The 27861-nt window shown below is 43.5% G+C and overlaps 1 protein-coding gene across 1 annotated transcript; it reads right to left on the reverse strand.

The window, feature by feature from the left end:
- Nucleotides 1–1763: 1763 nt before the first annotated feature.
- SF3A3 (splicing factor 3a subunit 3) lies at nt 1764–26802 on the reverse strand. Its single transcript, XM_041739175.1, has 17 exons — nt 26627–26802; nt 26392–26439; nt 24328–24380; nt 24117–24222; nt 21264–21336; nt 20830–20921; nt 18881–18963; nt 18133–18271; nt 17542–17610; nt 17079–17146; nt 16814–16921; nt 15237–15306; nt 12483–12647; nt 12276–12386; nt 11014–11104; nt 3032–3087; nt 1764–2053 (listed from the first exon to the last, which is right to left on the reverse strand). The coding sequence occupies exons 1-17, from the start codon at nt 26720–26722 to the stop codon at nt 1976–1978; spliced, it is 1506 nt and encodes a 501-aa protein (XP_041595109.1). The 5' UTR covers nt 26723–26802; the 3' UTR covers nt 1764–1975.
- Nucleotides 26803–27861: the final 1059 nt, after the last annotated feature.

Raw genomic sequence — 27861 nt, forward strand, 5'->3', positions numbered from 1 at the left:
TGGTGCACGACTCCTCAGAACCTGAGAACCTGGTCCCACCTCCCCTCCACACAGTAAAATACACATTGTTGGGCTGAGCCTGGAATCCAGGTACCCGCTCCTACTAAAGAGGGGGTGCTGGGGGATGGGACAGTTGGAACGCAGCAGGTACATCCCTTCGGAGCCCCAGTGCTGCTACTGCTCCAACAGGAAGGCTGGAGGGACGCGCCCTCCCCACGTTTCCCACTTTCAAGGCTTTGTTCAACTCTCCTCCCAAGTGGCAGGGTCTCCTTGCACTCTGGGCCAGTTTCTGGTACTCAATGTTTCTAGTTGCTCAGTTAGATTGAATTATCTGCTCACTGGAGTAGATCTCATGTTAAATGTTCATAAATAAATTCGTAAACAAATGAGGTAATTAAATAAATGTACAATGTCCATCGATATACATACGTATGTGAAAATAGAAGTATCAACAGCAATGTGCATATATCTCTAGAAGGAAATTATATAAACTAAATATATAAACATATATATTTAGTGGTTTTTCGTGGTTTAAGTGTTTTTTTGTGTGTGGAGTAGGAATAAAAACAATTATTTTTTATTAAAAAAAAATTATTCGCTCACTGTTCTTCACAAGCTCAGTCCCTGGAGAGGGGACTTTAAGCAGCAGGAGTCGTCAAAGCACGTGTGAAGAGCTGGCCCAAGGGATGGTTAAACCAGGAAGGGAAACACCAATCCAGAGTGACGTGCCACAAGGGCAGGGGTGGCGAGATCTGACTGCCGTGGACATGACTGGGGCAAGAGAGGAGTGTGAGGGACAGTGCCAGTTCTGGAGTTGGGATTTTGACAAGAGGATGTATTATAGACAAACTGAGGGTCTGAGTGCTGCGGGCCAGAGGAGGCCTCCGGGAAAATCCTGTTCTGGAGCAGGCTCTGGCCTTCAGATGTTCCTGTGGGCAGATCACGGTCTCCTTGGCTCCCCTAGGTCTACTAGGCTCCCCTAGGCTACTCAACACCACCCAAATCTTGGCCACCTGAGTTTGGAGTGCGTAAGAATATTGATTAATCACTTCTTAGTCAAGTAGGGATCCTGAGGAAGAAGCAGACAGGTAGGATTACCAAGGACTTGTTCCGAAGGGGCAGGCAGGTGAGGTCACAGCTGGTCGCAGAGCCACTGTCTGTCAGGCTGCTGAGGCGTCGTGGGGCAGGAGCAGGGCTGCAGGCCCATTCCAGAACAGCCCAACTCCTTCCTTTACGCAAATGAAGAAGGCGAATCTTGGTGTCTCAGTCATGTCCGCAGCAGAGGCCCTGGCTCACCCTCCCCATCTTTGTCTCCCTACGTGTATACCTGGCCGACTCAAGTAAGGGCAGGGCTTATCCGGGGGTGCTGCACACTTGGGGTCACTGCTGCAAACAGGTCTGGGGAAAGGTGTCAGGTCAGATCTAACATAATAAATATAACATAACTAGTGCTCATCAAACCTTAACTGCTATTTAAGCTGATGAGAAAGAGATGGGGGGGCACCTGGGTGGCTGAGTGGTTGAGCACCTGCCTTCGGCTCAGGGTGTGACCCTGGGGTCCCGGGATCGATGGGGGAGCCTGCTTCTCCCTCTGCCTGTGTCTCTGCCTCTCTCTCTGTGTCTCTCATGAATAAATAAATATTAAAAAAAAAAAAAAAAAAAGAAAGAAAGAAAAGGAGGAGGTGGGTAAGTGTTAAGAACTAAAGGACTTGAGTCCATAATCCTGGGCTTTCGAACAAGACACATTCAGAAGAAGGACTGGGTTTATTTTCTGACAGAATCTTTTAATATAAAACAAAGATAAAACACATCTCAGCCCTGCAACCTGCCAGCATGCCTTGGTTTTCACAAGACGCACGCTAGACTTTAAGACTAAGTAGGAGAGTCTTTAAGGAGCATTTGGTTGGGAGAAATAGAAAAAGGAGACTTCAGGTAAGCCTGGGCAAGCCCAGAAGCTGAGGTACATCCCTGAACACTAGAGCAGTCCTTGTCTCTTCAGGTCCTCATAGGTCTTCTTATTCACCACGTTCCCGCTGGAGTCTTCATATTCTTCCTGAAAGGAGAGGGTTACATTATTAGCTATACCTCCTGGGAGAAATGTTTGGAACCAGCCTCTGGGTACCTGAGCTCACCCTGGCTTGATTTCATGGTATTCATCTCAGACAAGACAGCCTTTCTTTCTTTCTTTTTTTTTTTTAAAGACAGCCTTTCTTAACTAGGGTTCTGCAAGAGAATCAAACCCGACTGCTCTAAGGCACCCCTGTGTGTCACGAACAAACACATCCCAGGCATCTAGGATGATACTATTTATGACCTCTCCTTGGGATAACCTGAGAAAAGAGTCCATTCAAATCACTCTGTGTCTAAGATGATGAATGCTGGTTGAGAAAGTGTGACTGAAGACAATAGCTCTCAAATGATTCCCAAGAACCCTAGGTTCCTGCCCAAGAGGCCTCTCAGGGGTTGAAAGGGAGGTCAAGAAGGCTGAGCTTCCTCATTTCCAATGTAATTCCCCTTTATTTTATTTAATATACTGGAATTTTATATTACAGTTTGTAAACAGCTTTGCTGCTTAAAAAAAAAAAAAAAAAGGAACAGCTACCACCCCTCATATACATGTCATTCCTCATCTCTGAAGTCTGCCCTTTGAGATAGCTATCTCAAGATCAACAAGGATGCCTCCCTGCCTTGAGAGAGACAAGATCACCTCATTAGATGCTTTCCTCAACGGAGACCTAACCTATAACATGGATTCACAACTTCTTAGCCTATGAATCCTCACGGCAGGGTAAGACATTGGATAGTCCTGCTTGCCACTTCAAAATTTCAATACAACCTGTGTTAAGACACATTTAAAGTCTGACACATTTAATATCACAAATAATTCTGGCTTACACATCAAGAGCCAATTTATAGATGTTGGCACATAATACTCGCTACTACAGTGAACCGGGGACCACCTCTCACCTCCCTTCTACAGCGTGAGGGAGCAGTCACTTGACACTCTCCCCAACAGTATGTTAGCACCCACCTCGGTGTCAGGCTGCCATCGCTCTGATGCCTTCTGCAGTTTCAGCTTGGCCCACACTGCAGGACGAGAAATGAGCAGCAATCAAGATTGGCTTGGGTATCCATCAGGCAAACAAGTGTTACAACATCCCTGGTCCCCATTAAGATCCCCTGGATGACCCTGCCCTTGAGACTTTTGCCTGCCCCAGACTAGGATTTCAGTTCTACAGACTAAACGCTTTCCATGGCAAAACTTACCATAATCTTTGCTTTGCTGTAAAAGAAAAGTTGGACTAAATATAACCAAAGACTTCTTACAGAACTGATATACCCTCAAAGAAAGAAGTTAATTTGGTTCGACCTACGGGAATTATGGAAAAAAGTGACCTTAGGATTTTAAAGTTCAATACAGAAGAGAAGGGGAACATTAGGCATGGTCAAGTATGTTTATTTAAAGCCTGGTGTGCAGATTTCAAAAGCTTCAGAGGAAAAAAAAAAAAAGGTGAAATATCATGGCCAAAGAATCTGAAAGATAAGATGTTGAGCAAACACTGGAGATATTAAAACAAGAATTCTGAGAGTTCAGTAAAAGTATCCTGGGAAAGATGAAAAGGAGCAGATGCCTCCAGAAATGACCACAGCTTCAGAGGGGGCAAGCACACAAACACAAGGCAGGACAGGCACTAATCCAGAAAAGAGACCCAACTCTGTAACACTGGCATTGGAAGGTACACTCTTAGCACAGAGATCCACACAGAACAGCTAGGATAGGTCCACTGAGGGACAGAGGATAAAATACTACATTAGGAATACTGATTCCTATATGCATCTATATTTCCCACTAAATAGAGCAACTCTAAACTTGAGAAGATTATATTATGATGAGCACTAGGTGTTGTACATAAGAGATGAACCACTAAATTCTACTCCTAAAACTACTTTTACACTGTGTTAGTGAACTAAAATTTAAATAAAAACTTGATATATTAAAAAAAAAAATACTTGGCAGGAACAGAAGAAATTCCATAGAGAGCAAGTTGAATCCTAACAGGGACGAAATAGGGGAGACAACAATATGAGAAAATGCTTAGCTCTGTGCCTGGTGTACAGATGCTGGTCTCATCGGCTTTTCCTTCCTTGTTGATTGCTTCCAATTAGCTGATGCCTTCAGGCCCAGACAATATGCACATCACCAACGAACAGGAAATTTATCGTGTGCTACAAGGAGTCAGAGCAGAGTCTTGCCACTTTCTATGTCCAGTCACTCAGGAATCCAATCCAGAGTGGTATTGGAGATTAGAAACACTGTAGTGATTGTTTTTTTCTTTTTCTTTTGGATGTCTTGACTTTTTTTTTTAAGGAAAAAAAAAATGGTTATAGGCAACTATGGAGCACTAAGGGGGATATTATTCTTCAGAAGGATCTGAAAATAATTAGAAAAGAATGGGATCACCTCTGGGCACCAATGTGGATTCCTTAAGAGTAAGTGAAGTGAAGAATTGAATTTCCTGTTTTTGATGAGCTAGCTGACCCAATAAAAAGCCAGAGACACAGGATATCATATTTTAGCAAAGCCACTGCTCTCACAGGCAATGTCCACAGAGTTCGTTAAAATGTTTAAATTTCTTGGGGATCCATGGGTGGCTCAGAGGTTTAGCTCTTGCCTTCGGCACAGGGAGTGATCCTGGAGTCCCTGCATCGAGTCCCACGTCGGGCTTCCTGCATGGAGCCTGCTTCTCCCTCTGCCTGTGTCTCTGCCTCTCTCTCTCTCTGTGTGACTATCATAAATAAATAAAATTTTTAAAAAAAAATTATTTATTTATTCATGAGAGACACAGAAAGAGAGAGAGGCAGAGACACAGGCCGAGGGAGAAGCAGGCTCCATGCACCGGGAGCCCGACGTGGGATTCGATCCCGGGTCTCCAGGATCGCGCCCTGGGCCAAAGGCAGGTGCCAAACTGCTGCACCACCCAGGAATCCCAAATAAATAAAATCTTAAAAAAAAAAAAAAAAAAAAAGTTTAAATTTCTTATGCTATTATTCTAGACAACATGGTGGTAACTGAACTTGATGCTATTAGCTTATCAGTTAGCTAAATTTATACCTAGTGAACACTGGCTAATGGTGACCATCCACCTAAATCATGGAGTTCTCAGGTGGCAACTTCACAGGGCTCTTTCTTAGCTGTTTTCTCTTCAACTTAAGAAAAACAAAAATAGGGGTGTCCAGCTCTTGATTTCAGCTCAGGTCATGATCTCAGGATTTTGAGATCAAGCCCTGCATCAGGCTCCACATATGGAGCCTCCTTCAGATTCTTTCTCCCTCTTCCTCTGCCCCCACCGTGCCCACTTGCACGCACTCTCTAAAATAAATTAATTAATTAAATTTAAAAGTTAGGTTTAAAAAATTACTATAGTTTAAATGACAGCGCTGAATCCCTCCCTCCTGGCTAAAAACCCCAAAAGAAAAACTTCAACAGAATGATCTAAAACAGGGATGCCTGGGTGGCTCAGTGGTTGAGCATCTGCCTTCGGCCCAGGGCATGATCCCGGGGGTCCAGGGATCCAGTCCCACATCAGGCTCCCTGCACAAAGCCTGCTTTTCGCTCTGCCTATGTCTCTGCCTCTCTGTCTCTCTCAAGAATAAATAAATAAAATCTTAAAAAAAAAAAAAAAGAAAAAGATCTAAAACAAAGACCACTAAGTAAATCCAGCATAAAAGCTATGCCAATGGTTACTTCCGTATCCACCCCCTTATGAGGGAACACATCTTCTCCAGGTGTTCTGGAAGGAACAGTTGTATCTAACAAGCAACTCTTTATCCTGACACTACTGGAGACCCAGGTGACTAGACTACAGATGGCAGTGGACCCAGCTGCACCTACCTACCACCTCTCCTTAGTACTACATGCAGGGACACTAAGACACTGATGGAGCTGGATGACAGTCGGCTCTGAAGACTGAGGAGGGGCATCACAGCAGAGCTGGGGCTGCCCTCATGAGAACGCAGGTGAAAAGATACAAGAAAGTAGAGAAGGTGTATGTATGGAGAAAAGCACAACTGAATAAGCATATTCTTGGAATGAAGGTAGATGGCATGCACAGTTAATTTTAATAGGCTTTCTTCCTGGTAACCCAAAATTCCTAAGATGTCTACTCCTGAATCTTTTTTTTTTTTTTCAGATTTATTTATTCATGAGAGACACACAGAGAGAGGCAGAGATATAGGCAGAGGGAGAAGCAAGCTCCCTGCAGGGACTTGATCCTAGGACCCCAGGATCACAACCTGAGCCAAAGGCAGACACTCAACCACTGAGCCATCCAGGTGCCCCTACCTCAGAATCTTAAAAAAAAAAAAAAAAAAAAAAAAAAAAAAAGAGAGAGAGAGAAGAATCCAGGTTTATTTTATTTTATTCAAGATTTTATGTATTTGTTCATGAGAGACACACAGAGAGAGGCAGAGACACAGGTAGAGGGAGAAGCAGGCTCCGTGCAGGGAGCACGATGTGGGACTCAATCCCAGGGCCTCCAGGATTATGCCCTGGGCCAAAGGCAGGCACTAAACCGCTGAGCCACCCGGACTGCCCCGAGAATCCAGGTTTAATAAAAAAAATTATACCACCAACAGGAAATGAAAAATTACAAAAACTTGACACCGTAATAGAACTAACCTCCATTCAGTAATTAATTGCTTACTACTAGTGAGACACCTGGGATAAAGTCTGTCAAAATCTAGTGGGAGCCAGTTTGTATACAACCACTGATCTGCTATGAAAGTTTGAAAGGAAACCAGAGAGTTTCTTGGCTGAGGTCATGATCTCAGGGTTGGGAGATCAAACCCTGCATCAGGATGGACATAGTCTGATTAGGATTCTCTCTCCTTCTGCCCCTCTCCCAGCCCCCAGCTTGTACTCCGAGAAAAAGAAAAGAAAAAAAAAAGAGGGATCCCTGGGTGGCGCAGCGGTTTAGCGCCTGCCTTTGGCCCAGGGCGGGATCCTGGAGACCTGGGATCGAATCCCACGTCGGGCTCCCGGTGCATGGAGTCTGCTTCTCCCTCTGCATATGTCTCTGCTTCTCTCTCTCTCTCTGTGTGACTATCATAAATAAATAAATAAATAAAAAGAAAAAAAGAAAGAAAAGAAAGAAAAGAAAAAAGAGAGAGATTCTGAAAATAATTTGGTAATGAAAGAATGATGAACCTGCCAACAACGTTCTGGAAAAAAGTAAGTTTTTTTTTAAAGTCTCAGTACGGCCAAGGAGAGCCTCCATGACATCAACTTCCTGAAATCAACTTAATGATCAACTCTTTATTTCTATTTTTTTAAAAATTTATTTATTTAAGTAATCTCTACACCCAACATGGGGCTCAAACTCACAACCTCGAGATCAAGAGTCCACATGCTCTTTCAACTGAGCCAGTCAGGTGCCCCGATGAGAACTCTTTAAAAAAATCTATGTGGTGAGGGTGTTTGAAAGGCAGTAGAGAAAAGATGCTGATCACCTCCTATATATAATTCGACCAAATAATATATATTTATAACTAATAAAAATTAGTAACAGAAATAAACTATTAGTTAAACCCTCAAAGTTAGAAATTTTAGAAAAAACATCTACCAAAAAGGAACAGATACAAGTTTTCTCTTTAATCCATGTAAATGAGAAACCTAACAAAAAACAAGGTTACTTTTCCAGCAAAGGAGTTAGATACAAATAAATCAAATACAATGAAGTGTAAAAGGTTTAAGAGGCCTATACAATGGTGAATACTGATGACTAGGGCAAAAAGTGGCCCACAGTTGCTGCCAAAATTTTGATAATGGGGAAATGGTCTAAGTCCATCACAACAGAAAAGCTATCAGATAAAGGGAATTTTAAAAAGAAAATGGGAGTAGCCAATAAGACTATAATACAATATTGAGTTTATATGACTGAAACACCACAAAATAAATACAAACCTGGTAGAAATGCGATAGGTGCATTTAATTATAACCAAGAATGTCAACATATCCCTATCACAATGTGAAACAATGTAAGTATCAAGCTAAGGACCTGAACACTGTAAAAAGATTATATATATATACACATATATATATATATATTTTCATTCTTAGGTGTTAGAAAATCTTTGTCAATCAGGCTATATGCTTGGACACAAAGATACAATATACTGTAAAGGTAGAAAGTCTGTATTTAATGGGCCAAAAAACAAACCAGGAATAAATAAAATAGAGTTAAAAGGTGCTCAATCAGGGGCACCTGGGTGGCTCAGTGGTCAAGCGTCTGCCTTCAGCTCAGGGCAAGATCGCGGGGTTCTGGGATCAAGTCCCACCATCAGGCTCCTTGCAGGGAGCCCTCCCACCTCTCCCTTTGCCTATGTCTCTGCCTCACTCGGTCTTTCATGAATAAATAAAATCTTAAAAAAAAGTATGCTCAACCAACTATAATTAAAAGTACTCTTCAATCTCTTAAAAACCAGAAATAACATCTTTAATTAAGCTTTAGATATAACGTATCAATAATGGATATTCCTTTTTCCAAAAAAACATTTATTTGAGAGACAGAGGGGGAGAGAGCATAAGGAGGTGGGAGGAGCAGATGGAGAAGGAGACTCTGCTGAGCAGGGAGCCTGACATGGGGTTCGATCCCAGGATCATGACCTAAGCTGAAGGCAGCCACTTAACCGACTGAGCCACACAGGCATCCTGATAATGGATATTCTTTTTTTTTTTTTTTAAGGATTTATTTATTTATTCATGAGACACACAAAGAGAGGCAGAGACATAGGCAGAGGGAGGAGAAGGAGGTTCCATGCAAGGAGCCTGATGTGGGACTCGATCCTGGGAATCCGGGATCAGGCCCTGAGCCAAAGGCAGATGCTCAACCACTGAGCCACCCAGGCATCCCAATAATGGATATTCTTAATATATTTCTAAAAGAATACCTAGTTTTAAATGCCTGTATTAAAAATAATAAAGAAACAAAGAGAAGAATGTTTTCATCTAAACACTTAAGAAAGGATTAAAAAAAGATTATAGGAAGTATTAGCAGGAAAAAGTTTAATAAAACAGAAGAGAAATGAAGCACTTGGCTTCCACTTTGTCATAATAAATCAAGGAACTGTATGGGTTATTAACTGGAGAATCTTTTCAGCCTGGTCCCTTTGTATAAAGAAGTAATCTCTATTTAAATATAAACAGTTTCAAATGACAGAAAAGAATGTAGCATGTAATCCCATCTGTTTTATGTCATAAATACGGTTTTGATCCTTAAACCTGACAAGTGATTCAAAGGTAAACAAGAAGTGCAGCTTTTATTTACGAACATAAACCTAAGACTTCTGAATAGAATTCTAATAGGATAAATAACTGCATTAAAAGCATTATGTACCATCCGTATGAAAGAATCCAGGAATGCTGCTTAATCCAATGCTCAATTAAAAAAAAAAAAAAGGTGGTAAAAACGCAATCTTTCTCTGGTGGGATGTGAGAGTAAAACCATGAGCCAATCTTAAAATCAATGTAGATACACAAGCATCATTTCCTTTGAAAACAGCAACAAGGTTAAGGATGACCTATCGCCTACTTCTATTTACTTTAACATAAGACTTGGGGACAATACTTAGGATACTAACCATGAAACAAACATCGAACAAAAAAGTATCACTTTTCTTTTAGCAGTTGCCATGACTGTAAGCTTAAAATGATGTCAACATCAATCTAAGGTATCAGAAGTAATAAATTAACTCAGGTAAATTGCAGGATGTAAAATAATACACACAAAAACTGGACTATGACCTACTTACTGGTGGGACACATCTGGAAAAAATATTTTAAAATAAGACTACATTCAAAACACACTGTTATGGTTATAGACATTTCATTATCATCTTCTTTTCCCAACAAAGTGAAGGGCAAAAATGAAAAGTAAATTAGAAACTAACTGGATGAATCGATAATGAAACACTGTAATTCTGACTGGAGATACTAGACGATCCTGACTTGTAAGTGAGTAAGGAAAGAAGAAAGTGGGAAGTTCCCAAAGCTGACTACACACAAAAAACTCAATAAAAAAGTCCCCAGAATCCAAAGGCTAAATCAGGATCAGGGATCAGGGAGGCTTTTTTGGTACTACTGCAGTGTAACTGTATAATGACATACAGCATTCTATTAGTTTCAGGCATAAAATATACAGACTTGACGATTCTGTGTCACTCAATGCTCACCATGAGTAAACGCAGTCACCACCGTTTAGAAGCTCATTTCTAATTTGGCTCTGCAATGGACGTGAACAGCCCAGGAGAAGGGGCCTAAGGAACGGAGTCAGCTGGCCAAGCAGCTGAGTAGTGTGGTATGAACCCAAGGGGGGCTGCCTGAAATTTCACAAAGCAGAGGGGTAGGACTCCTTTCTTTTCAGTCTAGCCAGCTGGAATTGAAAACACGACAGAGAAAAGAAACTAGAGAGAACAGAAAGCCTTCGAAGGTGATGCGAATGGCCGGAAGAACTACCAGAGCCAGCCTGACAGGAGCGTGACTGAGGTCCCCAAGTGCTTTAACAATAAACACATTTCCCGACATGTGCTCCACACTCCGCTCTTCCTGCAAAAGGTATCCTGCTACCTCCATTTCTGTGTATCTGCCCTGTCACCTCAGAAGTAAGCTTATTGGGATCATTTCTATTTTTCCCTTTAATGGCCGCTGTTCTAAACCGTTAACGGCAATTCAGAAAAACATATATATCCATTCACTCAAAATCCTGCACACTGAGGAGTTCAAAGGCCCAGCTCAAAGGCCTGTTTTATACAGCACAGGGCTCTCCTCAATAGGGAAACAATCAGTAGAGTGACCAACCCATGCCCTGAAAAATGTAGTTCTTGTCTGACTAGACACTTTTATATATCCACAAGCTGCTACCCCTAGACCTGGGTACAGCAGGCATTGGGAGCAGTGAGTTGTAGGAGTGGCCACTTGATCTGGCGCCTAGGGCACGGTAAATAAAACATACTTACAGGAGACAGCATCTTCGATCTGTGTCACATTAGCAAAGTGGGCAGTGTTTGGGATGCCCAAACACCTCATGCCGTGGGCATGACGCCACTCCTGCGAGGAGAGAGAAGCAAAAAAAAAAAAACAGGTGAAATGGGAGCAACTGAATACAGGGCACAAACTCCATTCCATTCATAAACCTTAACCTGACCCTTCACAAAAGACTCCACCTAATGGCAGCATTCCTTCTGTGGCTCACGTTCGTAAACAGTTGGCCACGACTGATAGATAAGAGGCAGTTATTTCAAAGCAGCATGGACGGTTTTCCTCACTGGGCTAGTTTCTCAAACCAAGATTCTAGGTCCAGATCCAGTAATAGTCCAGACAAAACCTGCGTCTAGACCACAGAAAGACACCACAACTCTAATTAACCAGTGACTTCCCACGCAGCCCCCACCACCAGTGTGAGTAAGCGTTACTGATGGCAGGTTAGCATCACCTCTGGAAGTAAAGGAGACGAATGCGTACCAGGTATGAGCAAGGAGACTGACAGTTTGGGCTCGGGATGGCAAAGGGCATGGGCGTTAGCGTGGATGCCAATCCCAATGCACTGGAAGGAATCCTGAGAAAAATTCAGAGACTACTCAGGGGCTCAACAGAAGAGGCCCAGGATCAGTTACTGCTACGGATATCTGAGAAAGGACTTCATATACGATTTCTATCCTCGGTCTAGCAAATCTTTTCCATTTGTAAAATTCCCAATTTGTAAAAGTACTAAGAACTAAAGGCAGAAACAAAACAAGGGTGAATGCACTTACTGAAGTACCGCCCAGATAATGCCTGGTCTCAAGAACTGCTTGCGAAATGTTACCCTGTGAGTTCCTATTTTTCAAATAGGAAGAGGCAAAGGCCCCTTCAAGACACAAAGGAGGAGGCAGTCAGGGCTTTGTTAGGTCCTGCGTACTAGCAGCGGGCAGAGAGCGACCAGGGAGGCAGAGGATGGTCTAAGGAGCTGGCGGAAAGGTAAAATGGGAGCAGAACAAGCATGAGCAAACAGAAGCTAGCAGAGGGCAGCTAGCAGAGGGCAGAGTGCCTCCAGAAACCATCTCAGGCATCATTCGCTGCTAGCATGGTGCCAAAGGCCACATGCTTGACTTTAGATCCGCTCCTTCCTGCTTCTCTTAAGCTCTGGATGCCAGTGCTCCTCCTGGGTTGTCCCTATCCTCTCTGAAAGTTGCACGTTTCATACTTCAATTTCCAGGAGAAATGGGTCTGAATTCCTTACAGCAAAGTGCCGCTGGAAGGCCTTGGGACCTCGGTACGTGTAATTTCCACAAATCTCACAGTTATAGTTGATGTTTAGACCATGAAGCTTGTACAGCCAGTAGGGAATAGGCTAAAAGAAATCAGACAGGAAACAGCATTAGATTAGTGTCTGCATCTGCCCTCCAATATGGGCGGTGGGAAGGAAGGCAGTAGTGCTGGAACGTACTTTGCCATCCCAGCCGAGGGGCAGGTTTTTGGGGTTGTAAATGATCTCATTCTCCTCATCTTCACTTTCACTCTCACTGATCTGCTCTTCCTCTTCTTCTTCTCGTTCCTCCCCGGTCCTCGCCTGCTTGCGTTGTACATTTTCATGTGTGAGATGCCGCTGTTCCTAGGTCAGGTCCAGAAATGAAAAGGGAAGTCAGAGAAAAGTAGTGCAGAACAAGAAGGGCAATTTCCTACAAGCCCTGCTGCCCCTTCACTTCCAAGAACACGGTTCTCTTACTTGTACAATAAGGGAAAATCCTGTCTTCATATCAAAATTCCCTGATCAATAGGCTCTCCTTAATCATGGAGGAAAAACTCAAAGGTTTTATGTCACTTGCCTAAGATACTCATCTGAGGCCGTGGACTATCGCAGAACAGTGAACAAAGGCTTTTCTGTCTAAGTATGTCCTTACCTAGTCCTTTCTTCTCCTTCCTCACCAACATGACAACCTTCTAACTTGCCTGGAGTCCCTCCTCATTCCAGTCCAACTTTTTGTTCCCAGATTTAAGTGCTTAAGAAAAAACCCCAAACCCCAATCAAATGGTAAACTACGCTTAAAAAACTTTGTCTTTCTACTGTTTAAAGAACAAAGTGCAGAAACGCCTGGGTGGCTAAGAGGTTGAGCGTCTGCCTTTGGCTCAAGGCATGATCTGGGAGTCCTGGGATCGAGTCTCACATCGGGTTCCTTGGTGGAAGCCTGCTTCTCCCTCTGCCTGTGTCTCTGCCTCTCTGTGTCTATCATGAATAAATAAATAAAATGTTAAAAAAAAAAAAAAAGAACAAAGTGCAAATTTCCAACGTAATTCTCCAAATTATTCTCTAACCACTCCCTCCATTATAAGGCACACTACACACACACTGATTTTCTTCTCATTATTGCCTAATATCTAATTTCTCTCCATGATGTTTTACCTCCACACTTCCTTTTTTTTTTTTTTTTTTAAGATTTTATTTATTTATTCATAGAAACACAGAGAGAGAATGAGAGGCAGAGACACGGGCAGAGGGAGAAGCAGGCTCCATGCAGAGAGCCTGACGTGGGACTTGATCCAGGATCTCCAGGATCATGCCCTGGGCTGCAGGCGGCGCTAAACCGCTGTGCCACCAGGGCTGCCCTACCTCCACACTTCCTGTTTTCTCTCTTCCTAGGACATTCCTTCTCCTTCTTTCTACTTAGAAAACTCAGTCTCAATGTGTTGCAGCACGTATCATATTGTGCTGAGGTCATTTATCTCCCCCAACCACAAAGTGGCCTTTTCAAGGTCAAGAGGCAGGTCATATTCACTACTGTATCCAAGGACTTAGCACAATGTCTGGAAACCAACAGATACTGATAAATGATGAGGTAATAGTAAATATCCTATCAGTATATAATAAGAGCAACTTCTGAAAACCATTCTGGCCAGAATTCTAGAGTGGTGCCACCTCCTGGCAGGGATAGCAAAGTGCTCTCGAAGGAGGGAGAAAGTAGCGGGCCCATCTTATGTCACCTCTCAATCATCCTCAGAGGACTAGCAAATCAGATTGCTGCCATACTAGCAGAGCTGAGGTTCACTGTGGAGAGTATCAGTGCTCCCAAGGTCCAACATCTAGCAAGCCCTTTACTGAAAACAGTTGGGAACCAACAGGTGACTAGTTTTATAGCAATTTATAGCTATTATATGCATGGTTCTTAAACAAGGGCAGAATGCAAACATCCATGGCAACTGACAAAGACACTTAAACAAGCTATCTGAGCCAGAGCCATCTGCCCAAAATGCCATCTGAGCATCTGTAAAGGAAAAGGCTCTCAGCAGTTGAAAACTGTACAAAGCAGACACTCTCTGAAGGCTGGTCTTCTGTAGACCGTCTTCTCTGGCTGGTGCCCTCTCTTCTACCTTCTCTTCCCTGAAAGAGTGATTTCCCTTGTCCTCCTCCTCCTTTCTCTCTGAGATAAGCATCCTGTTCTGGTGAGGTCTTTTTCCACTCCCAACCCACCCTTTAGCTCTTTCTTGAAAGAATACTCACGAAGCAGCCATAGCCAGCTCTGTACCACTAACACTCTAGTCCTAGCAAATTCCTCATTATCTTCTAAATATGTAGGTAATGCCTTTTCTTTCTTTTTTTAAAAAACATTTTTATTTTATTATTTATTCATGAGAGAGAGACAGAGAGGCAGAGACACAGGCAGAGGGAGAAGCAGGCTCCATGCAGGGAGCCCGATGTGGGACTCGATCCCGGGACTCCAGGATCATGCCCTGGGCCAAAGGCAGACGCTCAACCACAGAGCCACCCAGGGATCCCCAAGTAGATCCCCAACTTTTCATAATTTATACCTGAAAAGCCTGCTGTGAGTAGACTCTTTCCTACTTGCCTTGAATGTCTGCTTCCTAGGTCATCTCCTAGGTATATTTGGGAACTTCTAGGTATATTCTGAATGCAGGCACAGAACCTGCATCATTCTGGATACTACAATGAGAGGGGAGTTTATTCTCTATGCTGGGCTTCATGGAAATTGGGCAACCTTGGGACAACAGGCATCTTTGAATAGAACGCAGCCTCACTGAACAGTCAAGTACCCTGAGACAACCTTATTTTCTTCTCACCTAGTTTAACACCTACCCTTCCACTTTTGATCCTGAAAAAAACAAACAAAAAAACCCCACAAGTTCACATTCGTCTGATTCCCGTACCTTGCAGCATTGACAGCTCTCAGCAAAGTCCATTACTTACCCCAAGAATCTCTACATATTCATAGATCTGGGCTTCTAGGAAGGCAATGTCTTTGTTCCTCTCAGTGTCTCTGGAAACAAGAAACAAGCTGTATCACTCAAGGATTCTTTTACCCGATACCTTATCTGTGTCTGGGAATGCTTATTCCAAGAGTCCATTAAAAACTATAAGCATGTGACAAATGACATGCTGTGAAAGCAAATGCTCTATTCAGCTCAGGATTCACTGATGGAATTATTAAGGCTATTTCTTGGAACGCATGGAAAATTCCTCTTTGACCTCATTCTAGAAGATATAAAATATATCAAGATGTTTACATTTCTAGCATCATAACCTACAAAAGAATTGTGGTATAGGAGACAAGCTCTGGGATAGGCAGACTTGGGCCCAAATCCTGACCCTGCTACTTAATTATGAGATAGTGGGCACATTTCATAACTTCTCTGAGTCTTGAACAACTACTTTTCAGAGTTGTTGCAAGAATTACAAAAGCACTCAGGGATCCCTGGGTGGCTCAGTGCTTTGGTGCCTGCTTTCGGCCCGGGGCGTGATCCTGGAGTCCTGTGTGGAGCCTGCTTCTCCCTTTGCCTGTGTCTCTGCCTCTCTCTCTCTCATGAATGAATAAATAAAATCTTAAAAAAAAAAAAAAAAAAAGAATTACAAAAGCATATGAAAAATATCTTGTACAAGCATGTGGCTCAACAACAGATTCAGCTGCAGGGATGAAAGGTACAGCACAGGCAATATAGTCAATGGTACTGTAATAGGTTTTATATGGTGATCTATAGTAGGTCTGCTTGTGGTGAGCACAGTATAATGTACAGAGTTGTCAAATCACTACATTGTACACTTCAAACTAATGTAGCATTGTGTGGCAACTATACTTCAATTAAAAAAAAAAGATTCGGGATCCCTGGGTGGCGCAGCAGTTTGGCACCTGCCTTTGGCCCAGGGCGTGATCCTGGAGACCCGGGATCGAATCCCACATCGGGCTCCCGGTGCATGGAGCCTGCTTCTCCCTCTGCCTGTGTCTCTGCCTCTCTCTCTCTCTGTGACTATCATAAAAAATAAATAAATAAATAAATAAAACCAAATTAAAAAAAAAAGATTCGGGATCCCTGGGTGGCGCAGTGGTTTGGCGCCTGCCTTTGGCCCAGGGCGCGATCCTGGAGACCCAGGATCGAATCCCACGTCGGGCTCCCGGTGCATGGAGCCTGCTTCTCCCTCTGTCTGTGTCTCTGCCTCTCTCTCTCTCTCTTTATCATAAAAAAGATTCAATTGTCATTAGTAAAAATAAACTTAGAAAAATATTTTTTTAATCTATTTAGCCCCCCTGACCTACTGAATAAGAACAAGTACCCAGAGCAGTTTCAACATTAGACTTCATCTGCTCTCAATCACTGGAGCACAGACTGTCCTTGGTTTCTAACAATGATGGCACACTCTAAATTTGCAGAGAAGAAGGACAAAGTGAATTGCTCTGAATCAGTAACAGCAATAAAACAGGCTATTGTAAGAATTCTGCATGGGAATAAAAACTTAAAACTGTCCACAAAGGTGGCACCCCAGTTACTCACCGCTTGGTGCCTTTTGACTTGGGATTTTTGGCAAACAGGGAGGTGTCAAGTGACTCCAGGGACTTTCCTTTGGTGCTGAAGAGCCTCTGGGCTCGCTCTTCTAGGGTCCTAAGGAGACAGGAGTGGCAAAGGATTTCAGTTACTCTACCATATAGGCCTGCATATTTCTGCACTGCGAAGCAATGGAAAGAATGGAATCAGGGTCGGTTATTGTGCGAACGCATCACAAAATGGGACAATTCTGATAGAAAAAGCAGTCTCTTACCCACCACACTTCAAGCCTAGAGCTAAGAGTGCAGATTTCAATCTGTCCAGACCCAGGGAGGCCAACTCCTATATAAAAAATAGCCAAGTTACAATTTCATCCATTTAAGATTTTGAGAAACAACAAATGCCTTAAGCTTAGGTCTTTGCAGGCTGGTGTGTGGGTGTTCTTGAAGCTGTGGCAAAACCATACATTCCAAAGCCAAAACCTAGCAATAAGCTTAAACTCTCCAAGAACTGACTCTGTGGTCAAGCTCATATGTAATCATACTGGTAGTCATTATCTCCACTATATTTTAAAATAGTTTGAATTACTTTACAGTTTTCAAAGTAGTGGGGTAAGTTTTTTTTGTTCTTGTTGTTTTTGTCTGTTTGTTTTTTAATCTTTCCACATTCTTTGTAGATGCTTAGTTCCTCTGAGGAATGAACAGGTGAGACCAGTACAGGTGCTAAAGAAAACATACCTCCCAAGAAGAGAATGCAGACAGGTCAAGATGGGCTCCAGCATGGGTCAGGGCACTGCTTGTCTCTTTCTGGCAAGAACAGTAAGACCCAGGTTTAGAATGAAGGCAAGAGAGCCATCTATCTACATTACCAGGTGGTGGCTAGCCTTTTTCTTATACACATATGTGACTATGAATCAAATTCCTGTTATGAGCAGAGCCAAAGACAAGATGGTTCATTCTCTCCCTGAGATTTCAGGAAAACTCAAATTTTATCACCAGGAGTGAAAACACATGGTAGAGATTTCTAGCATATAATCTTTTCAGTTTCTGATCAACAGAAACCACACAGCAGTAATGACACAGTTGGTGAAAATCCGGGGTCAGCCAATGGCAAGGAGGCCCTGAAAAATCTCATTCCAAAATCTCATTCCAAAGTATGCATGGGAAGAAAACCTGACATACTTGGCAGGGGACACCTCGTTGTCACAACTGATCCCAAGGGATCAGCATCTAATAACCCTAAGGTGGAGGCTCAATATCAAGGTAAGATACTTAATTCAATTCCCCTATTCCCCTGCGTGTCCTCTCCCTAACTCCACGGATGCTCACCGGCCATCCAGGAAAGGTACCATTCTCCCACTTCTTCTCAAATTCATTCTGAATCTTCCCAAAAAGTTCGTTCTGATCTTGGAGGGGCTTGACTCGATCTGTGTAATCTTGAAGGTACTCAAGCAGCATCTCCAGGTATCTACAGAGGAACAAGCAATATAGAGAAAGCAGAGTTTGTGTTTTTTATATATTGTTATGCCCTGTAAAACATAATCCCAGTGATATGTTTTTAAAATAATACTAATTTTTAGAATAAGCTTGCAATTGACTTTTTGCCTAATATGTCATTTTGCTTCTGAACTTTCTGATCTCGTTTTATTCTCATGATACAATTTCAAATACTAAAATCTTAATTATCTCACATACAAGATTTCAGGTAAAAAGAAAATGAGAAAAAAAGAAGTCAGGAGTACATACACATCACTCACTTCAAGCAAAATGAGAAATTCTAATCTTTTTCTTGTTAAACTCCAAAGACACAGACCCCTGAATGAGACTTCCTTATACAATGAGACAAGTTTAAGGACAGCATGGGCATAAGATCACAGATGCACCAACAGATGCACATTCTTCCAGAGCCAGAGTATTACAAATGTTTAAAACTATGGCATTCAAAATCCATATCCTTCAAAAAACGTGGAAGTCATTTGTGTCCTTTTAGGCAATAAAATTCAGAACTCTGACATCAAATCTTTACCTTAACCTTCTAAGCAAATCCAGTAGAGGCCCAGAAGCTAGCAATGCCTACCTCTTATATTCAGCATTTTTCCTCTCTTTAGGAATGTCAAATAACTGGTCGAAGATGGACAGATAGGTAATATAATCCAGTTTCTGAAAAGAGAAATGAAAAGAGATTCAGGGGATCCCTGGGTGGCGCAGCGGTTTGGCGCCTGCCTTTGGCCCAGGGCGCGATCCTGGAGACCCGGGATCGAATCCCACGTCGGGCTCCCGGTGCATGGAGCCTGCTTCTCCCTCTGCCTATGTCTCTGCCTCTCTCTCTCTCTCTCTCTCTCTCTCTGTGTGACTATCATAAATAAATAAAAAATAAAAAAAAAATTATTAAAAAAAAAAAAAAAAAAAGAAAAGAGATTCAGTTAGGGGTGTGCACCAAGTTAAACTACAGTATCCAATAAATGAGATAAAAATTGAGTATTGTTTTTAACAAAGTAACAAGACCTGGCTCATCTTAGTCTTTTTCTTGCCTGTCATTTAATTCCTACACTACCTGGAGTGTTAATTTCACTGCACTGAGTAGACTATTAGACTAATAATAAACTCTGCAAAATAAAAATCTATAAACAGTAAACTACAGAAACACCTGTCAAACACTAACTACATGTGAGGTACTTAGTTGAAGACTCTGACACCCACTATATCCTACACTAAGGTCCTGAAAGTGACATTTGTTCACTCATGTCCTCACTTACTGAGCATCTTTGGACTAAGTACATGGATACGGATGAGAACAGATACAGGACCTGCCCTCATAGAGCTTAAAGTACAATCACCGAACTTCTGGGAGATTTCCTCACAACTCTGTGAGGGACTTAATCATACACCTCCTGTGACCTTTCTGGGATTGTCACATTCAATTGCAACTCCTTTGATAAAAGACACTAAGTAGCCCATTGCTGGCAGATACTGTTTTCATATTTTTCACATACCTAGTACTATGTGTGCCCAACAAAGGGGTTCAATATGTATTTGTGAGTTTAAAAAAAAAATCCTGTTTACAAAAGCAAAATATGCTTGTACTAATAATCAATAAAATTCGCTAAAAACATATGCTTGGGGCACCTGGTTGGCTGAGTTGGTAGATCTCAGGGTTGTGTTTTCTGTTTTCTTTTTTTAAGACTCTTATTTATTCATGAGAGACACAGAGAAAGGCAGAGACACAGGCAGAGGGAGAAGCAGGCTGCATGCAGGGAGCCTGACGTGGGACTCGATCCCAGGACCCCGGGATCACACTCAGAGCCCAAGGCAGACGCTCAACCACTGAGCCACCCAGGCATCCCTCAGAGTTGTGAGTTTAAGGCCCATGTTGGGTATAGAGTTTACTTAAAAAAATATAAATAAATAGGGGTGCCTGGGTAGGTCAGTAGGTTGAGCGTTCAACTCTTGGTTTTGGCTTAGGTCATGATCTCAGGGCCGTAAAACTGAGCCCTGTAACAGGCTCTGCACTCAGCCGGAAGTCTGTTTGAGATTGTCTCCCTCTCCCTCTACCCCATGCATACACACGTGAGTTCACTGCTCTCTCTCTGAATAAATAAATCTTTAGAAATACTTAAAAATTAAAAATAGGACTGTTGTATTCACTATAAAAAACTTTTTTTTTTTTTTAAAGATTTTATTTATTCATGAGAAAGAGAGACAGAGAGAGACAAAGACACGGCTCCATGCAGGGAGCCCAATGTGGGAGTCAATCCCAGGTCTCCAGGATCACACCCTGGGCTGAAGGCAGCACTAAACCGTCGAGCCACCCGGGCTGTCCTTTTTTTTTTCTTTAACTTTCATTTTGTATACTGTTTCATTCCAAGAAAGCCCATTACGTCTTTTATATTTACAGAACAGTTACAAAACACAAGGAAGATAGTCTAATTGCTTTCTGTGCAGAAACCCCAGCCTGATGTCCTGACCTACCCTTAGAATCAGAACCACTCTCCCCACTCCCCCGCCACCTCCCCCAACCAGCCCTACCTCTGAGGCCTTGAGATTAATGTATTTGAGGTAACAGTCATGGAGGTCGAGGTAACGACCATATCCCTCTTCATCTGTGAACTCCACCAAGTCTGAAAGAATCAAAGATTTCAGTGATTCAGACATTAAAGACCACTTTCTTGGATGCGCTAATTCTTTGTTTCATGACATAGTCCTTCCCCCAAATGTCCTCCCTATGATGTGAAGTGAACAGACCTCAGTTTTCCAGGCCAGTGAATTTGAGCGAGGGTAGTACAAAACGAGTATTTTGTTCAAGGCCAATTTAGGATGTTAATCCACCCCAGAAATCAGCAACGAGAAAACCAGCAAGAGAACCTGGCTATGAATTTCTCTGGGGCTCTGTGGGAAAATCTGAGCTCTGTCATTAACCTGCACTTTGTAAGTATTAGAGAGAAATATTGAATGCTACTTACTTTGTGCCTCTTCACTTGGATTCTCTCTAGCTTTCAGAAGCTCCTCAAATTCCACTGACATTGGCACACAGATCTGAGAAAAAAAGAAAAATTCAGGTGGATTTTTATTTATTTATTTATTTTTTTATTTTTTTAAATTTTTTTTTAAATTTTTTATTTATTTATGATAGTCACAGAGAGAGAGAGAGGCAGAGACACAGGCAGAGGGAGAAGCAGGCTCCATGCACCGGGAGCCTGATGTGGGATTCGATCCCGGGTCTCCAGGATCGCGCCCTGGGCCAAAGGCAGGCGCTAAACTGCTGCGCCACCCAGGGATCCCTCAGGTGGATTTTTAACAAGAGTTGCAATGTTGCAAAAATGGACCGTATACTAAGTTAGATTTCTGACATTTTAGACTTGATTTTTCATTAGGAGCCTACTACTATTATCCAATTATTACCTTGCTTTTTTCTCCCTTTTCCTTTCTTTGTACTGTTTGATTAAAAACTCCTAAAGTAACACATGCTCACAAAAACTCAAAAACACAAAATGAAAAACCAAAGTCCCCCTTTATTAATTCTGCTGCAAATAGGTAAGTGCTGTTAAGAGACCTGTTTATACCAGCTTCTAAATTTTGTTCAACAGTAGGATCCTGGGAGCGTTTTAAAAAATCTCAATGATACCAATTAAATAAGGGGGGGGGGGGAGATAGCAAATACTTTTTAAAGATACCCAGAGGAGGGGCGCCGGGTGGCAGGATTGGTTGAACGGCCAGCTCTTGGTTTAGGCTCAGGTGGTGATTTCATGGGTTGTGGGATAGAGCCCATCTGCCTCAGAGTCTGCTGAGTTTCTCTTTCCCTCTGTTCCTACCACCTGCACACAGCACTCTCTCTCTGAAATAAATCTTTAAGAATTAAAAAAAGGAAAAAAAAAAAGATCCCCAGAGGATTCAAATATAATCAGCAAAATTTGCAAACCACTGTTCTATGTAAATACACGCACGTACAAGCACATACAGGCACATGCAAGGTGTTTGTTTTTCACATAACTAGACATCTTTTTTTTTTCTTAGTTTATCTTTGGCATCCTTCCAATCTTTTTTTAAAACCATCTATTCCTCCATCACCTTCCTACCAAGGCCAGAATAAGGTTAACACATCAGAATGGTACTCATGTCTTCTCTCTCGGTTGGTAAAAAGACTTCACACTCGATGCTTCAAAGCGGTGGGAAGACTCCTGCTTGCGTGAGAAAGCACTCTTATCTCCTTTTCCCTAACTTCAAGGTCTTCTTCCTGGTATTCCTAGTCTCCTTTCTCTACCTGTGTCCTTAAACATGTACATATTCCTTAGCTCCCTTATGATCCTCTTGTTTCTCCTTTTTTCCTGCCAGTGTTTTAAATGCCTATTCCCTCTTCTAGGTTTCTGCTTCCTCATGGCCCACTTTTGTCCCTGTGACCACATTTCCATTCCCACTACTGTGGTGAGGTAGGAATCCTGGCACTAATCAGTCAACCACAGCTGATGCCAGTGTTTTGCTTAGCTTCAGTAAGACATTACCTAGAGCTGTCGTTTGACCTCTGTGATAGAAGTATTCCCAGGCTCCTTGGCACTTAGTACCTTATCGTCATCAATACACCCGCCGTGGCATGTGGAGAAGCTCTGAGTCTACCTCTGCATTCTCTTTTCCAGAACTCCACTATTCATAGCTTCAACATCAAATCTATAATTCTTAGATCTAAATCCCAAGCTTTTTTATCTCTTGCCTGACCTGAGTCACCTAACTTCTACTACTCACAGGATACTACCACCTATATATAACAGCACCTGAAAAGCTACATGTATAAAAACTCATTCCCAGGGTGCCTGGGTGGCTCAGTCGGTTATGCATCTGCCTTCAGCTTGGGTCATGGTCTCAGGGTCCTGGGATCATGCCCCATGTTGGGCTCTCCGTTAGCAAGGTGTCTGCTTCTCCCTCTCACTTTCTCTCCTCTCTCTCTCTCTTCCAAATAAATAAAAAATAAATCTTAAAAAGAATAAAAATAAAAATTCATTCCCACTCCAAATGGATGACCTCTTTGTTTCTCCCAAGGGAACAAGTAACCTTCCAGTTACATAGTCATGAAAGTTCAGAATAATCTATGACCCATCCCTCTCCACATCTGCTACAGCCATAGCCTTGCTCCCTTTTCCCCCTAGAACTCCTCTGGTCAGCTATTCAAGATGTTCAAAGGCTTCTAGATAATTGAGATATAATCTCTGCTTCTTATACCATTACAATATAGTGAGGCACATATTCATTGTCATAAAAATATAATCAAATCATAAAGATTAATTGGAAGGGTAGACTAGGAAAGATATTTCATGAAAGAGTTGGCCTATTAGCTAAACCCTGACAGTGTAATGATCATTGCAAGTGAGTAAAGTGTCTTTGTGTTAGTTGGATCTCCTAGGTAGATTTCAAGGCAGCGTTAGGAGTGCAAGGGGTTCATAGGGGTAATGCTTGTGAAAGATAAAAACAGGAGAGAGCATGATTGGGTAGGGAGAGCCTACACTGTGATTTAGACAAAGTCTTTATCCTCCTAACAGGGAGCTGTGGAGCAAAGACTACTCATTACAAGAGTCTTGCACCGGATGGAAAAAGTCAGTCTACAGTACCCTCACTTGTGCTCAGTCACTGGCTGGGGCTACTCAGGAAGAGTATGGCCTTGGCCTAAAGATGAGGCAGAAACTGAAAGCACTTGAGTTGTAGGATGTCAGCTAAATGGCAGGTTCTTTTGAAGGGACATCTGAATGGTGTGTCTCCATTCTCCTTACACCTTTCCTTTAGTACGCTCTCCAGGCAGGTTTGGAAAAAATACTTTCTGAGTACCATACCTCATTTGGGTGTTTCCGATGGAATTCTTTTATTTGCTTGAGTCTATTATAAAATTCAGCAAATTCATTGGGTCCTGAAATGGCATTGAGTTCCTCCTTTCGTAACCTGCAGTTTCAGGAAAAATCCAAAGAACACAGTGCACAAAATCAGTCCTCTAATCGTGGCTCCTCAGGGGCACTAAGTCCTGGACTAGAAGTGACTATCACTTACCCATCCTTATCATCATACAAATCCCGCAGGTTCCCACTCACTTCCATATACCTCTGAAAGGCAAACACAAAACCCATCAGAACAAAGTAATCTCTACAACTATAGGCTAAGCAACCAACAGCTTTCACTAGTCAAAGCCCAGGGAAACCTTGAGAGATGTGGTATTAAAAGTCCTGTGCTTTTGGGCAGCCCGGGTGGCTCAGCAGTTTAGCGCTGCCTTCAGCTCGGCCTGATTCTGGAGACCTGGGATTGAGTCCCACATCAGGCTCCCTGCATGGAGCCTGCTTCTCCCTCTGCCTGTGTCTCTGCCTCTCTCTCTCTGTCATGAATGAATAAATAAATAAATAAATAAATAAATAAATAAATAAATATTTTAAAAGATTTTATTTATTCACTCATGAGAGACACACAGAGAGAGGCAGAAACATAGGCAGAGGGAGAAGCAGGCTCCAAGCAGGGAGCCTGACGTGGGACTCTGATTCGATCCTGGGACTCCAGGATCAACCCTGAGCCAAAGACAGAGGCTCAACCGCTGAGCCACCCAGGCACCCAATAAAAAAAAAAGTCCTGTGCTTTCTAGAGCACCTAGGTGGCTCAGTCAGTTAAGTGACCTCTTGATTCCAGCACAGGTCATGATTTCAGGGTCGTGAGACTGAACCCCATGTTGGGCTTCCTGCTCAGCGAGGAGCCTGCTCCCCACCCCCCTGGCTCCTTTTTTCTCTCTCTCTCTCTCAAATAAATAAAAATATTTTTTTTTAAAAAAAGGTCAAGATGAAGACTACCTAAGTGACGTGCTTTGATAGGTAGAGTGTTCCTATATTTACTACTGATCCTTACTTTCCCTGGAAGAGTCAGAGAGCCACCCTGCCAAATAGCAGTTCCCACCCGGGACTCTCAAAGAGGAGAGTAGCCCAAGATGACTTTCACTATTTGAAAATGCTTGACTGAGTGCAGAAGCGAAATAAAACCTCACAGCTTACCATGGATTCAAACTCAAGGTAGTACAGGTACTAGTCCCTTTTTGCAAGCTTTTGGGACCCGATTCGCTTCAGAATTCGGGATTTTTAGATTGGGGAAGGTATTGAATATTATGTATTGAACTCTGGAACGCAGATTAATAATTCTGCAATAAAAACTATGCCTTATTTATTAAGTGGGATGAAAACCATGAACAGCTCATCTGTTAAGATCAGGTTTTGCTGCCAAATGAGATCAAGTCAGATTTTGCCACCAAGTAATTACACCACCACCCCACCACCAGCCCCCTCAACCCACAAAGAAACTCTTTGTTTTCACAGTATTTTGGATTTGGGAATTTAAATAAGGAACTAGGGCCTAATAATAGTAATTATCTCCTACAAATCAGGAACTTTGGTCTTTCAATCCTTTCTAAGCAGATTTCAAACACATGCAGGAAGAGGGATGCTCAGCGGCGGCTCAGCAGTTGAGCATCTGCCTTGGGCTCAGGGCATGACCCCGGGGTCCTGGGATCCAGTCCTGCATCTGAGCGTCTGCCTTGGGCTCAGGGCGTGACCACCCGGTCCTGGAATCTAGTCCCGAATCAGGCTCTCCCTGCATGGAGCCTGCTTCTCCCTCTGCCTGTGTCTCTGCCTCCCTCTCTCTGTGTCTCTCATGAAAAAAAAAAAAAAATCTTAAAACAAAATATATAAGCAGGAACGGAGATCATCAGTCAGCAGCAAGAACCAACCTGTTGACGGATTCATTTCCTAAAAGTAAGAGGTGGAACTATTACGAAGCAAATGTAGTTTGGCAGTTTGGCGGATTAAACATACTTCAAAAAGGGCATTCTGGGGGAGGAAGAAAACACTCCAGTGGTGCATCAGAGGTGGAGGGGGGCGAAGGGATGGGGGCCTGGGTCCCCGTAACTGCGGTCTGCACGTCGCGGGGCGCAGGATGGAAGGAATGCGAGGTCCCCCGTTTGCAGAGCTGATGTAGGGGGGCTCCGCAGCCGCCAGGCCGTGTCCAATGCGGTGTCCACAGCGGCGGGTCAGCCCAGCCCCCCCGCCCCCCCCGCAGCTCCTCCCCACCCAACGGGACACTCACATCCTGCATGGCCCGTGTGCGGTGGTCGGAATTGATCTGGTCCCGGAGCTGGAGGAAAGCAAACGGGGACACGGGCGCCGTGAGTCGCAGTTCTGAAGGTTGCACGGGCCGCCCGAGGCCGGAGCCGACGGCCGGGGTCTCAGCCGAGGCCCTGGGCAGGGGGGGGGGGGGGGGGGGGGGGGGGGGGGGGAGGGGGGCCCGGCCCCGGCGCAGCCTTCGTCCAGGCCCCGCTCACCGTGGACTTCTTAGTGAGCATCTCTTTGGCCATGACGTCCATGAGCCGCTCCTTCTCCTCATGGTACCGCCGCTGCTGCTCCAGGATCGTCTCCATGTTTCCTCCGCCGCGGGTTCGGACCCCCGACGCGGCCGGAAGCGACTCCTGCCGCGTTGCGCGCCCGCGTCCCCCACGCTGAGCGTCCGGCGGCACCAAGGTTCCGCGGGCGCCGGAAGCGCCTCGGGGACCCGAAGCGCGGGGAGCCTCGCTGGGAGCGCGCGGACCGAGCTAGCGAGGTGGCAGCAGCGCGCCCCCTGCCGGCCGGAGGACGGCGGAGCGACGCCACGCGATTTGCAGTTGCCCCTAGGGGGCGCGCAGAAATACAGGAATCTGAGCTTGGGGGGCGGGGCAGGCACATCCTAGACCGAGGAGTAGATGAAGAACGTGAGTTGCGGGAGTCCTTAGCTTTCAGCGTGACTTTTTTTTTTTTTAATTTTATTTATTTATGAGACAGAGAGAGAGGGAGAAGCAGGCTCCATGCAGGAAGCCCGATGCGGGACTCGATCCCAGGTCTCTAGGGTCACAAGCTGCGCTAACCCGCTGAGCCACCAGGGCTGCCCAACTTTCAGTGTGACTTCTGACAACGTTATTTTCCCCCTTCCCTAGACCTTGGTGTCCTTGTCAGCCATCCTTTCTGTTTGTTTAAGAAATTCTTATGCAGAGAAAGCCTAGTTGTCCTTAAGCAGGGGGGACTGGTTGAATTAAAAAATGGCATATCCAAGCGGCAAAATGCTACACAGTCAATAAAAAAAAAAAAAAAAAAAAAAAGAATGCAAGTTTCTAGGTGCAGAAATGAAAACATGTGCATGCATTCATTTTTTTAAAATTTTATTTATTTGTTCATGAGAGACACAGAGAGAGAGGCAGAGATGTAGACAGGAGGAGAAACAGGCTCCATGCAGGGGGCCCAATGTGGGACTTGATCCCAGCACCCCAGGATCACGACCTGGGCTGAAGGCAGACGCTCAACCAGTGAGCTACCCAGGAGCCCCTATGTGCATGTATTTAAACAGTCATAGTGTTATTTGCAATCAACAAAAACAGGTCCCAGGCCCAACATCCATTAACAGATGAACAGTTAAATAAAATGTGGTGTATCCATACAGTGGGATATTGTTCAGCAATAAAGGAATGCTACAATATGGATGAACCATGAAAACATCCTGCTAAGCAAAAGAAGCTGTACGCAAAAAACC

Source organism: Vulpes lagopus, chromosome 23, assembly GCF_018345385.1.
Source record: "Vulpes lagopus strain Blue_001 chromosome 23, ASM1834538v1, whole genome shotgun sequence".
Lineage (NCBI taxonomy): Eukaryota > Metazoa > Chordata > Mammalia > Carnivora > Canidae > Vulpes > Vulpes lagopus.